General features: G+C 42.1%; 1 protein-coding gene and 1 non-coding gene across 3 annotated transcripts; both read right to left on the bottom strand.

The window, feature by feature from the left end:
- Positions 1-961: 961 nt before the first annotated feature.
- Positions 962-10,543, bottom strand: pprc1 (PPARG related coactivator 1). Of its 2 annotated transcripts, none has more exons than XM_025897680.1 (14): positions 10,378-10,543; positions 8,440-8,526; positions 8,160-8,309; positions 7,895-7,969; positions 5,737-7,810; positions 4,779-4,832; positions 3,922-3,982; positions 3,598-3,668; positions 2,689-3,406; positions 2,407-2,595; positions 2,225-2,303; positions 2,025-2,146; positions 1,555-1,706; positions 962-1,449 (listed from the first exon to the last, which is right to left on the bottom strand). In XM_025897680.1, exons 1-14 carry the CDS (start codon positions 10,456-10,458, stop codon positions 1,349-1,351), a joined length of 4,014 nt encoding a protein of 1,337 aa, XP_025753465.1. In that variant the 5' UTR covers positions 10,459-10,543; the 3' UTR covers positions 962-1,348. The 2 variants fall into 2 exon arrangements, with proteins under 2 accessions (XP_025753465.1, XP_003441136.1); XM_003441088.5 differs by having other exon boundaries at positions 3,598-3,665; positions 10,378-10,542.
- On the bottom strand, positions 1,791-1,930 carry LOC112842055 (small nucleolar RNA SNORA50). Its single transcript, XR_003213647.1, has one exon. It is a non-coding gene; the product is annotated as a small nucleolar RNA SNORA50 (small nucleolar RNA).
- Positions 10,544-14,005: the final 3,462 nt, after the last annotated feature.

Raw genomic sequence — 14,005 nt, 5'->3', positions numbered from 1 at the left:
AGAGCTTTCAGCTATGGAAGCTCATTTCCACCACTGAAGAAAAATTTCCATCCGTAGTTTCAGGTTATCGCAATAGTTAGTCTTACTCCGTTCTCTGAGAAAATAACTTGATATTTGGAGTAAGTTAGTTGAAATGTGGAATTATGGATGGGGTTCGAAGTATTACGTTTTGTTTCAGTGGTGGAAACAAGCTTTCATATTTAGCTATAAGGCCCCTCTCCAGTGGAATCAGCTCCCAGTTCAGATTTAGGAGGCAGACACCCTCTGTACTGTTAAAATGTGGCTTAAAACCTTTGTTTTTGATAAAGCTTATAGTTTGGGCTGGATCAGGTTAGGGTGCCATAGGCTAGGTATGCTGTAGCCCTTGCTGTGATGCACTGTCACCGCACTTAGTCATAGCAGACTCATTAAATTGTTTGGGTTCTCTCCCCAATGCAGTGAGATCTTTAACTTATGGTATAAAGTGACCTAAAAATGTAACTGAATGGAAAACTTTGCAACACACACATTAAAAATATGACAAAATCCATGTGACAGGCTTGTGGCAGTGTGACACCTAATATTAAACATGGCTCTTTTTCATTGGGGTATTGCAGAAAGCTATGACAGGGGGAGAATGTCACCGTTTTACAAAGCACAATGATTACCACAGCAGGAAATACCGGTTAAATCTCAAGTTTAACCAGTGACATTAATAAGCACATTTAGCTGAACAGTTCTAGGGTTCTTTCATTTAGTATACCAGCCCACTGGGACACTTGGCAGAAATGAGCCACTGCTATTGTACTCAACTCTTTTCTTCTTCAGAATTACAAAACTTGAAGTGATGAATTCACTCGGACCCTGAAACCAAAGCACCGAGTCTGAACAATCATATATTCCATGAAATTAACAATTACCTCACAGACAAATTATAAATTAAAATTAAACTAAAAACAGTGAAAAAAAGAAGGGAGAAAACTGTTTTTATTTTGCTTTTTTTTTTTTAATTGAGGTCTGTAATACATTACAATGCAATACATCCTCCTCCCAATAATTAGGGAGCACCATTCTACTTATTCCACCCTTTTAAAAACAATTCCCTCTCCATACAATTCAAGTTCAATTGTACATTTAAATAAACTTTTTTAAAAAATTGTTGTATTTATTCCATTTATTCAATTTTTTTGCCTCCTTTTCCTTTTTTCATTATAAATCTTCACTTCAATAGAAGGTGTAAGCTTGCAGAAACAACATAACATAAAAACAAATCCCTAATGCAACTACTAAACTGTAAACAGTGTTGCAGGTGAGGAGCCATCGTCAGCTCTGAGGTAAATATCTGCTGCGTCCTGCTGCAGGCCTCCTGTTACCTCTTCAGATTCTGCTGGGCCTGCCTCAGTAAAGTGTCGAAGTCTAGTGCATGATACTTGCCTTTTGCAGGCGTTGGCTCGTACTCTCTACTCGAATCTGAAATGATTATAGAGACGGAATTGCATTAAAAATAAGAAGAGGAAAAAACCAAAAAGAGTTATGCAGAAACTTTTTTTTGCATCTGGAAATTTAAAAGCATACCTAAGTCAGCATAGTTGCTCTGGCAGAACTGTCTCCTCCCACCGAAACAGAGATCAAACGGCAACTCGTCAGGCTTGCGCAGTTTACTTCCATTCTCAATTGCTGTGAAAGCATCCTTGGTGTTGTAATAAGTCACAAAGCCGTAGTTGTCCCTGTGGCAGATGACCAAAAGTTTAACTTCTCCTCATTTTTAGTTTGAGCAGAGAGGGCAGCAACAGGACTTGCACATAGGTTTGACATGTAACTTGCTTTTAAAAGAGCCACCTGGTGGTGATGCCAGGAAGCTCCAGTTATGAACAAGCCTGAATTTGCTTTAGCACTGTAGCTTGGCCTAAGAGGTCATAGACAAGACCAAGAAGGTTCAAAGACAGTGCAAGTTTCTCATTTACAAAACCTTCCCAAAAGCTCTATACTAAGAAAAAAATGGTGAAGTAAGATGTTTGCATGTATAATAAGAGGAGCTTACTTACCCATGGTCTCTAAAGTGCAGGGTACATTCTTCAATCTCGCCAAAATAGGAAAAGCGCTCTTTTAGTTCTTTTTGGGTCATCGTTCCCCGGATTTTACCAACGTAAACAACGCGGCGCTCCTCCTGGAAGAGAGTCCATCAGCTTTACATCATAACTACTGGAATCACTTCACTTAATTATACCTGGAATAATTAACTTACAATGGCTTTCTCCTTGCGTCGCTTCACCTCCTCCGCATTTGGCTTTGGAGCATGACCATAGCTGGGCCGATATGAGGGACTGAAGAAGAAAAGATGAAGCCTTTACTCGTCATTTCAAGGTTTATCAAAGTACATGTAGGGCACAAATGAAACAGCTACCTAGATAAGTCACAGTACTGTACCTGTACAATCGTCTGCCTTTACTCCACTGATCCCGTCTTTGAGGGGACCGAGATCGTGATCTGGAGCGACTCCAAGAGCCAGAACGAGAAGAAGAATAGGAATACCTTCTCCTTCTGGGAGGAGAGCGGGACACAGAATGCCGATAGGAGGAACGGGATGAGGAGCTGGAACTGCTCTGGTGACGATACCTAAAAATCAAAAAGAAGGAAAAGGGAAATCATTACCCATCAGTGAAGAGGTTTAGTGCATCTGAATCAAACACGTTTTGCAAAGGGACAAACCTTTTCTTTGTTGGAGAGTGTGATCTAGACCGAGATCTAGAAGAATCGGAGTCTGACTCTGAACAGCTGGACATTGGACTGGGAGAATGATGCGATCTTTTTCTTGACCGGCCTCTGGTCCTCTCTTCAGGACTACATCCGGGGCTGGGTGTGCGAGAAGCAGCATGGCGACGGTACGACCTTCCCAACGGACCTCTCCTCGGGCTCCTTTCTTTCAATTCAGTCTCCAGCCGAGTAGGAGAAGCATCTGGAGTCTCCATAACAGAGCTTTCGTCCAACCTATTTGCCTTGGGCTCCAGGGGCTTCATTGGACAAACTTGTGTTTTGGTTAAAACTACCTGATTTATGGTAGATTGGAGAGATGATGCCAGGGCAGCTGGGGTTGTCTGTGTAGTGGTTGGAGTATGTTGCCTGATGGGTTTAATAGTGATAAAAGACTGCTGTTTAATATTCCAACGCTTGCCTGGCTCTGCAGTGGGAGTGCCTTTGTTGGGAAGGCAATAGTCATGATCCATACACGCCAAATCGGGGGCTACAGTGGCAGCAGCGAGCGTGGGTTTGCTACGTGGCCTGACTGAGGGCAGAGGCTGAGCTTCTATCTGGATAACTTTGGAGGGGCTCGACTTGGAGGCTTCAGAGGCTTTGCTCTTCCCAAGCAGGGCCACAGCTGCCAGGGGTTTCCACATTTGATGAGGAGGAGTGGCTGGAGGTGTCAGAGCTGAAGCAGAGGAAAATAACATGAGTACTTCAGACTTCTGTGTACACTGACATAAATGAAACATTTGAGGAGACAAAACATCTCCAAATTAAACTTTTGAAGAGGTAAACATCAGTCACTTTTCTTTATTGTATTTAATTATGCAACTTCATGAACTCATTTTTTAGTTCGAGTCAAAAACACTCATTTACCTGCAGTACTTGAGATGTCACTAGCTTTTACACGTTTCACAACAGACTTCTCTGGAACCAGTTCGACACTGCCGAGCAAGCACAGGCGTATGTTAGTATATCAGTGGTAAACAGCGTAGGTCAAACCTCGGCTGGTCTTCAGCCCAGCCCGAGATGGCCCTTAGTGTTGCCAGACACTGGCAGGATTTGCGGTAGGTCTTGGCATGAGGTGGACTTGGACCACCTCCTCACATACACAATCTGTCACACACATCAAATGCTTTTCACTCTCACAGACAGTTACTCACTCACACAGAGCAGCGTGAGGGCTGTAGGGTAACTCACCTCGAGTTTCCTACAGCTGCTGCTCTACCAGAGACCTCCGACACACATTGCTCCTCTTTGGCTGAAGGAGGAAGGAATAGAAAAGTTAGTGCATCAGTGCAGGGGTCAACAGGAGAGATGGCAGTGAGGTTAAAAACTCTCAGTGGAAATGTTTTTAGTACAGGGTTTATTTTCCATAGGACTGGAAATAGTCAGCAGCTACATAAAGCACATACCCCCCCCCAAAACACTTGACATAAGTCAGGCCTTGTACATCCGCCCAAACAAAGACAGAAGGGCGCGAGTTAAACGGATTTGCAGACAGGGCAGAATTCCAGTAGCTGAGCAGACAAGTGCACAGAGCAGCTTCTCTGGCCCCTGCAGCATCCATCTCTCTTAAAGGGGAATGTTACAGATAAAAACAGAGATGCCCCACTATCTCTGAATTTAAACAAACGTCTTGAGTAGAAACACACAAGCTTGGAATTCATCCATTTACCATAGTAAAAGACCAACTACAAGATGGTTCTTGTATGTGATTTGCAAACAAAAAGAAAGTTCATGCATGAACCCCTGTTAAGCACACAGCTTCGGAAGATCTCCCAAAGTCAATCACCATTCCTACCCACTACTTCACTACTGCTAACCAAAGATGGGCTGCAAGCTTGCATACTACATTGCACCATTACGAAACCAGGAAAACTGATCCCCTGACCACATTTAGCTTGGTACTTCACTATGTGACACACTGAGCTACTGGCCTAAACACCCATCTAATTATAGTTCAAGCAAGTAAAATAAAACTGAGTGTGCAAAACGTTCAAACGAAACCTCTGAGATGGAGTGGATACAGAGAAAACTGAAGCATTATTAATTACCTTGGGTTTCCTCAAACTGCTCCAGTAAACTGGTCAGATCAGCAGCTTCAATACCTGTAAATAAAGGTCATTACGTGATTATTGAAAGGCAAACTGCTGAGCTTTTCTTTATTTTCTCTCATAGATATACTGCCAGCAATAGTGGATGCTCAAACATGGCCAAAGTTTAATAACGTCAGCATGTGTAAGTAAACCCAAATGATCAGGCTTCAGACTGCTTCAGACACTTTGTTCTACTCGTGGCTCTGAATGAATTCACTGATAGTGGACATCATTAATATGGCTCCACCTGGGGTGTGAGCACAGAAGCTCCACCCACCTGCTGTTCAAAGCTGTTGTTTACAAGAAGCAGCCAATCAGAAGAAAGCTGGCTAAAAGGGAGCGTGACCTTGACGATTCAGGAGTTAAAACTGCTCGTTTTAAAAAACAAAGTGAAAGATTGAACTGAAGCTTACTTTAAGTTAAGTAAGTATTATTTAGAACTGTAGTTCAGCAGAGGCCCAAAACATGGCACTTTAAGTGGGCAAAAAAGCCCCCCTAAACTATTACATGTACTATAATGCAGTACACAAAAGCTCTTTTCACAGTAACACTCAAACTGTGCATAACTACAGAGGTACAGAGAATAGACTGGACATAGAGGACAAAGGCTCTGCTGAAAAGGTGACAGCCAGGAAACAGATTATTGTACGTAACAGTCCTGAAGAGCACAAATGGTTCGATTTCTAAAGTGACAATGTTCATTTTCTAATATTGGATCTGGAGCAGATTAAGCACAGTGAGTTCAAGTCAGCAAAGCTGTGGCACTGACAACAGTTTATAGCATATCAGTGAATTACTCTTGTCAAAAAAAGATAATACTTAAAAACAAAAAAAGAAAGAAGAGGTGGTATGAGAATGTTTCTATTCCTAAAAACAAACTAAAGCTTTTAAAACACAAATTTAACTTTAAGCTCACCTATTTCACTTGTGAATGCTTCAATCAGCTCTTGTGTGGGGCTCTTTGCTCTTTGGGCTTCCACTGGTATTGTGGGTGTTTCTTTAGTTTCAGCAACAACTGGTTTTGTTTTTAGACTCTGGGAGTCCGAGAGACTAGCAGCTGGAGTGGAACACAGCTGGGTACCATCAGCTGTGGATTTGGAGGACTTGCTATCAGATGCAATGATGTTATTTAAGGAAGTAAGAGCAGTGACCTCAGGCACTTTCTGGGAAACCACAGTGGTCTTCTGGGGGACACTGGGAAGAGATCCAGTAGCAGCAGTGGGTTTTATTTCATCTGTAGTGGTTTTAAGAGTGGTCTTGGTGTGCTCTTCACACTTAGGAGATACAGGCTTAGAGATGGGGACTCCATCTACTCCATCCATCCCTCCTGTAAGAGCAGGAGAACATTTCCCATGTACTGAAGATGCGAGCTGAGTGTTAGGAGCCCCAAAGTTTTTAGGCACATTAGGTGCTGCAGGGTGAGTAGTGACGCTTTGGGGCATGGCTGAATCTTTAACTACATTAGGGACCAGAATAGGGTTTTTCTGTGGCAGACTGGGCGGTTCGGGTGTTTGTTGGGGTTTAGGAACTGCAGTAGCAGCTGAAACCTTGCTGGAAGGGGCAACCATGTAGGCAGGTGGAACCAGCAGTGCCTCAGGGGTGGGTGGTGCACATGGTCCTCTTGGTTGCCACGCAGGTTTGACCTCCTCCACCTCCTTTTTCGGCGGCTGGGTGATGGGACGTCGAGGATCCTTGGGGCTTGGGTGAGGCAGGCAGGGAATAGGGGGAAGCTCTTTGGGAAGCTCTGGGAGGCTAGGCCACTTGGTGCTATTGTTGCCTTGCTTTTCCACTGGAGCGGGCCTTTTCTGTTGTCTAAGCCGTCTATACTCCTCTAAACTAAGTGCTTTGGGTTTGGGCTCTGGGACTGCTGGAGTCACAGCCTCACTAGCACTCGGCATCACCTCGGGAGTCACAGAGCAAGGAGCAGCTGTCGGGATCTCTGAAGACACCGGAGAGAGGGAAACAGGGGGAGCTGCTGATACATTCCCGAGCTCAGTGGGGGCTTGGACTGGCTGTTGTGAAGCTTCACTGGAATCCTGAGAACTCATTGTTGTGGGTGAATAGCTGTCTTCACTCTTCCCAGGTTTAGCACTTAACGGTACTGTGTCCTGTCTAGAGGACAGAGATTTAACTTTAGTTTGTTGCACATTCACTTCACTGATTACTGCTGTAGAGGAGGTCTGAGGTTGAGTTTCAGTTTGGCATAGCTCTTTTTCTTTAGGTTTTACCAGCGATGGAGCTTGGGTTGAGGCAGGAGGAACTTTTGGGAGTTTTTGTTTCTTTTCTTCTTTGACAGATTTTCTTTTGGGCTCTTTGGGCAGTTCCTGTGCTGCATTTCTTGCGGTGCTACTCCGAAGGACTCTTCCTTCCACAGGAAGAGGATGGGACTGTTGCTTGCATTTCTTTTTCCTCCTGGATGGACTTTTCTCTTTAATTTCTTCCATTTGGCTCTTAACGGTCTTCTCATCTTTTACATCTAAACACACTCCTGTTGTCTCTGGAGATGTGATTTTCACAGGTGCTTCATTGACCGTTACATCGTCTTCATCATCAACAACTATATGCTCCGAACTGTCTTCTGCTTCATCTGAAACTTTCTGCTCTTTTTCTGAAAGCTGCTCTTTAACTTTTAGAGAAACTGGAAGATTTATGTCTGGGATGGCCAGGATGGGTTCTCCATTTTCCCCCTGGTCCACAACCTCAAGCACTATGCCTCCTTCGGGCATAATCTGTTCCCCTGCCTCATTCTCCACACATACCGGCAAGCAGTAGGGTTGCATATGCCTGACCAGGTCGCCCAGGCTAATTGAGACAACATCTTCATTTGTCTGCTCCAAGGTAAGAGAATGTAGGAGGGACAGACCCTCCAAGTCTAGCAGGTCAGCGTCAGGACATGAGTCAGGCCCAACTGGGCTCAGCGTGAGGGAGCCGTCTTCCTCTTCCTCCCCATCACTCCTCTGCAGAGAGTTTGTCTGTATCCTAGGGAGGCTCTGAGTATAAATGGGAACATAGCTGGTTAAAATCTGCCTACAGTACAAGCTTATTCATATTACTATAAAATAGGAAGACGCTACCTTTCCAGTTGATAAAGGCCTAGATGGTGCGTCTTTCTCTGTAGGGGAACGTGATAAACCCAGTAATTTCCTGAGCTAGAGAGTGAACAAACAAACAAACAAAAAAAAATAATACTGACGTTAACATTAACAAACTAGCAAAGAGGTATGTTCAGAATAACAGAGATTAGAGAGGTTCACTCTCTGTCCTGTGCTCAAAGATCATATTGGGGAATGTTGAGAGCAGAGATAACTTAAGACACATGTACAAATGCTGGGCACTAACCGGAGACTGTTCCCTGCCCTTTTGACCTGACAGCAGGTCTGAGTCAGGCAGTATGTCAAACGGAGACAGGTTCTCATCTTCTACATTGTCAAGAATCTCCGTCAAGGCTGCTAGCAGCGTGGCGTCATTGTCATGATCTGGGACTTTAGACTATGTAAGGATCAAAACAAACAATTAGGTCAGTCTGGGACATTAGGTAGTGTAATATACAGAGCTTACAATATTGTATAACTCCTTGGAGTTGAAAACGCAATGCTACACAATGTGAAGTTAGTCTTGCCTCTATTATCGGTGTGTCCTCAAAGAAGGACAGATCTAAGCAGCTTTGAAGGGCCTCCAGAGTTTCTCTGGAGCTCAGCTCATCAGTCTAAAGAGGGGAGAGCAAACAAATGTCAAATCAATAACCAACTGTTGCTTTGAAAAGAAACAAACAAACCCATATATGCACAAGTGAAAAAAACAACTTCCACATTCCTCCAAACCTTTCAAGGCAAGGCACCATTGCAGTGTCACTAATGGACCACTGGGCTGCCTCACCATCACAAGTGAACTTTCAAAAAACCACATAAAGAACAGTGTGCACAGAGGGTAAACAGAGAAACAGGTCAACAAATCTCATTCATTTTCATGGCTGTGGCTCAAGTGAGGCATTTATAAACAAGAGCCTGAAAAGGAAACCCCAGTGGGCAAAGGAGGGCACATGTTTTTAATTCCATCTTGAAGTAGGAGGAAAAACAAAATAGCAGAGGCTATTCTGTACATAAGCACAACTGGATCTGCTTTACAATTAATATAAATGTATGAATTAAAAAAAAAACCAAAAAAACAAAACAACCCTAAATCATTACTTAAATTATGCACATACTAGTAGCATGTTCTGTGAATACAAAGACAAGTTTGACCAGTGTAAAATGTATTAGCATGTGCATGCTTTGATGTGATGTTGGCTGACTTGGCGTAAAACTAATCTTCCAGAACCATAAACATGGCAATAACTTCTATAAACGGGCCCTCCTGTCACTGGAAACATAACCGACAAAATTAACCTAATGTCGCCATGCAGTGGTCTAACAGAGCCCCACGTGTTTCCATCTACACATGCACACAGCGTGCAGACATGTTTGATCCTCGCCTCACCCCGTCCAACGACAGAGGCCACCCAAACCCACGTGTTGCACTACAACAAACCAGAAGCAGGGCCTTCAGCTCTTTTCTTGCTGCTGGCTTAATTCCTGCGGCTAAAAAGCAAAACTCTTCACTTTAATGCACAAATTAACACGTCAACGTGTTAACAAAACCACAGTTCGCGGACTCCGAGGGAACGGCGTGTGAGCTTTAATTTGACTGTCTCTCGTGCGCATGTGTGAAGGAATCCAACATGTGATCTCCCACTAAACCACATGTGTACACAGAGTTAAGTTTGAATGAAAACTTGCATATAACAGCAGTGCCAGTGTGAGTGAGAGTACGTAGAATATTAAATATAAAACAGCATCACCATCATCATCATCCCTGAGCTGTTGACACTTTACTGCACTATGTTAGCGCAAAGCATGTAAACTGCACAGCTAAATTAATAAAGCATCAGATCAAGTGTCGAGCAAATAACTCTGTTTACAAAACACTTATTTCAGTGGTTATTATATATACTATAATGTATTAAGTTGAAGGACTGTAAACTAATCGGTCAGGGTTAATGCGATTTTTATTGCCACGTGTGTATCTGGATGAAGAGCAAGACTATCGGGTAAAAAGTGCAGCAAATGAGATTAAAAGCGTAATATTGATATCATCTACACAACTGGAGGCAATATCAGGCCAACTACTGATAACACTGCACAACTGTCACGATGATATTTAACCGCTTGTTGGCTTTATGTCAGAGAAAACCTGCCTCATTCACTTAGCCAGCCGGCCAGCCAAGCTACACTGACTCACCAGCTAGCATTACCAAACGTCCATGAATGCAAGCAAATTTAACCAACGAGCATTATTTATCAAAACATGAGACCACGGAGTCATAAAGCTGCAATAATCACTAAATAAGATGCGCCTTTTCAGTGAGTTATAGTTGTTATACTACAGTTGCATCCACGTGTCACTTTCTCGTGCGCAGTACATCCCGTACAGATGAGCACTCTGCCCCCCAAAAGTCACCCAAACACTGCTAACAGTGGACCCAGATGCTAGGAAATGAAGAATAAAACATTTTCTTTACCTCGTCTAGTGTATCCAAAGGGAAAAAATCCATATTGCACGCTGTTAAAGTCTCCTCGCCTGTTCCCCACCGCGCCGCCATCTTGGAGGTCTACTCCCTGCCCAGACTCGTTTCAGAATGAAAAGTAATGAATCAGAGGTGCACGCAGACCGGCTGGAGACACGTGGTGCAGCATTCCCGGCAAAATGACGCAGAGGGGGTCAGGGGTTGGGCGGCCACGTTTCTTTGTAGTTCCTGTAGTTCCAAACTAGATTATATGAGCTCGCTACCCACGTTTTCAGCCTCATGAATGAATAGTCAATAGTCAGTGGCAACAGTCCAAAGTGCTACAATGTCTCTCTTTGCTACAAGAGAGGTTTGGTACTTATGCGTCAAAGATGACGATAGGAACCTTTTCAGGCAGGTTTTAATCGGGCTTCTTTTTGCCAGTGAAGAATATCAGGTTATTATCAGGTTATTATCTCAAAATTTCAGCTTACTTACTGTGTATCTTTAAATTTTTTGAAATATTAAATTGAAATTTTGAGATACTAACCTAAAATGCCGACTTACTGATGCACTGTTGATTCTCTATGTGCAGTTTTTAATTACAGCCTAAACAATATGAGTCTTGAGACCGATACCAATGCCAATATCTAGTATAATTTAAATATCATATACTGGCCTATATTTTTTTCTTTCTGACAGAAGAAACATAAACAGACTTCCCTAAACATTTGTTATGTATAGTTATTTACAAGCCTGTACTAAGATATCATGGTAATGTATTTGTGAATTACTTTGGATGACCTGGTTGTTGTTTGTGCCCTCTGGTGGACACACTATGAAACAACATTGATAATATGGTTGAAGGACAATTTTCCTGTCTCTACTTTTAAAATTTTGATTTATAGGCCAAAGATGGTGGTATATTGTCAGAAAACTATTATTGGCCAATATATCAGTCGTGCTCTAGAATTTATGTTCCAATGGCCATCAGAATGAAGTTAATACACATTATCCTTCAAAATAACTGCCCAATATCATATTGAGTGGAAAACATTTCAGTTCAGCCTGGCCTTTTGTTAAAATAATATCTTATTATTCTTTCATTACCTGTTTTTAATTATCTGTTTTGCTATGTTTTTTTAAATCAGGTTTTTAACATGGTTTACATTGCTATTAACCATGTTTTCATACTCTATTTTATTTTATTGTGACTTTGCTTGTCTGTCGTGTTTACACAGTATGGAGCATTAGAAATATGAGAAACACCTCCCGGTTTGATTGAGAAATGACCTGAGGAGGAAGACAAAGAGCCCGAGGCATTGAGCTAACCTGCAAATTCCTAAGATCTCGATTCAACTGAGCAACAACGGGATGCGCCAGAACAAGCTTGATTAAGTGAGGCCCCACCCTTCACCCCACGTGTCCCAAACTATTTGTGTGATGTCTTTTAGCATGCTGTTGGTAAGAATGCTCTCTCAAAGTAACCACATTAGTTTCGCACTGAACAGGTCAGCCACAATAAGGACGCCTCTCAAAAAGGAAGACTTAAACATTTTACCAATGAGAGTGTAAAGATGTAGCAGTTTTATTTATCACAGAAGAGAATGCATCTGAAATACAGACAAACAGAGTAGCAAACCACAATGGAAGACCACAGAGTGTGTGCATGTGTGCTTGTGGTTGGGCTCACCTTTAATCCATTTCTACCTTTGGGACACAGGGAATTGCCTATGGCTTTTCCTTGCCAATGCAATAGGAATCCTAATGAGAAACACATCACCCCCACTTTTGTATTTGACCCAGTTTAATCTCTACCTCTGTTTTGCCTATCTTCTTGTGCCTTTCATTTATTACTTCGCATGACAAAAGATTTCCACCATCTTCTTTTACTCACTTCACCAAAGCTCTGAGGGGAAGCACTATGTCTCTGCAGTGTGGTGTTCGGTTAGTCTGAGCGAGGTTGTCGTAGTGGTAATCTTTTGTGCAAACTTGATTCTGTACGTGGATTGTTCTAAAGAGTGTGTTACAAAAACCATAACTAAAAATCAGAAAATAGTCTGACAAGAGCCCGTGACTTTACTGTAAAATCTTCATCAGTTATGTGATTTGAGTGATTGTCCCCATCACTTGACCCAATATGTTACCTGTTATGTCGATAAAACGTAGATGTAAACTACCTGCCGCTTTATTAGGTTATTTAGTCAATGATGTGTCAGCAGTGCAATGCATTTAGCCATGTAGACATGACTAAGATGACCTGCTGAAGTTCAAATCGAGCATCAGAATGGAAAGTAAGGTGATTTAAGCAGCATACCTGGTGCTGCTTAAAGAACAGGAGACTGAGGCAAGAGTTTTCAGGAGCTTACCAAAGCTGGACAATAGAAGACTGGAAAAATGTTGTCTGGTCTGATGAGTCTCAGTTTGTACTGCAGCATTTGGATGGTCGGGTCAGAATTTGGCATCAACAGCATGAAAGCATGGATCCATCCTGGTCACCTTACTACCACTTGACAATCCTTAAAACGCTGCGGACTACCTTAGCATTGATGCTGACCATGTTCATCCTTTTATATGTACCCCATTATCTTATGGAGGATAATGTGCCAAATCAAAGCTCAAATTACTTTCTTTAACATCCAACTGTGTGAGGCTATCAGCAGCACCTTGTAAATCTATGCTGTGAAAAATGAGTAAAGGCGATCCAACCTGGCAAGATGTACCTAACAAAGTGGTAGGTGAGTCTATTTAGGGAAAGATTGTTGTTCTTTTGCCATGTCCGTGGTTAGCATATCTGATATTTGTGTCCATGTAAAAAAAAAAAGTTCACCTTAAAAGAGCAACATAAGTGCCCTCAAGTCCTGGAAAGCTCTCCCTACTTCCTTGTTTCCACTGTTACTGAAAGTAATTATAGGCTCAAACTGTGGGAGCCAGATGGGAAAGAAGCAAGAAACTGCATTTTAGCCACTGCCAACTGAACTGTTTTTTAAAAAACCGCCATATGTATTCAGATCTTTTTATATTTGCTTGGAAACTCAACTGGAAACAATGTTCTTTTTAGAAATGTTTGAGAGTCATTTAGGTTACCGTGTTGATTTCATGCCATGGGTTCTGTTTTTCAGTGTCAAACCAAACTTCAATTCACATATACTGAATCATGATTTTTCTTCCCCTTGTAAGAGACCACTCAGCTAAAGGTCATCCAGACAGAGATACAACCATTAAAAACCCAAAACAAGAAAAATTGTTTTACCCATGCTAACAAACTCAACCTATATACTAGCAGATTAAACCATTTTAAATACAAAGGGGGAAAATACAGACCAAATGACTAAAATTAATTAAAATAAATCCTGTCACCCCCAGACTGTGACAGCAGATGGTTCAGTCCATAATGATTTGCCTCTACATTACAACTAGCTCCACCCTCAGTCTTGTTCTGCTAAAACTAGGAGGGACTGGAGCAGCAGGCTGGACACTCACACAGGTTATAAAAAAAAAAAGTACCTTCTATAAATCAGTGATAAAACAGCATAAATCAAATGTGTGCGCACATCAGTTAGAATACATTGTAGTGTGTTAAATTGTAATGAAACCAATTATCCTAATTAATTTAACCAAAGTAATTGTTTGCTCTGTAATG

Source organism: Oreochromis niloticus, linkage group LG13 (assembly GCF_001858045.2).
Source record: "Oreochromis niloticus isolate F11D_XX linkage group LG13, O_niloticus_UMD_NMBU, whole genome shotgun sequence".
NCBI lineage: Eukaryota > Metazoa > Chordata > Actinopteri > Cichliformes > Cichlidae > Oreochromis > Oreochromis niloticus.
Note: the sequence above shows the minus strand (reverse complement) of the source record. Positions and strands in the feature narration are given on the sequence as shown.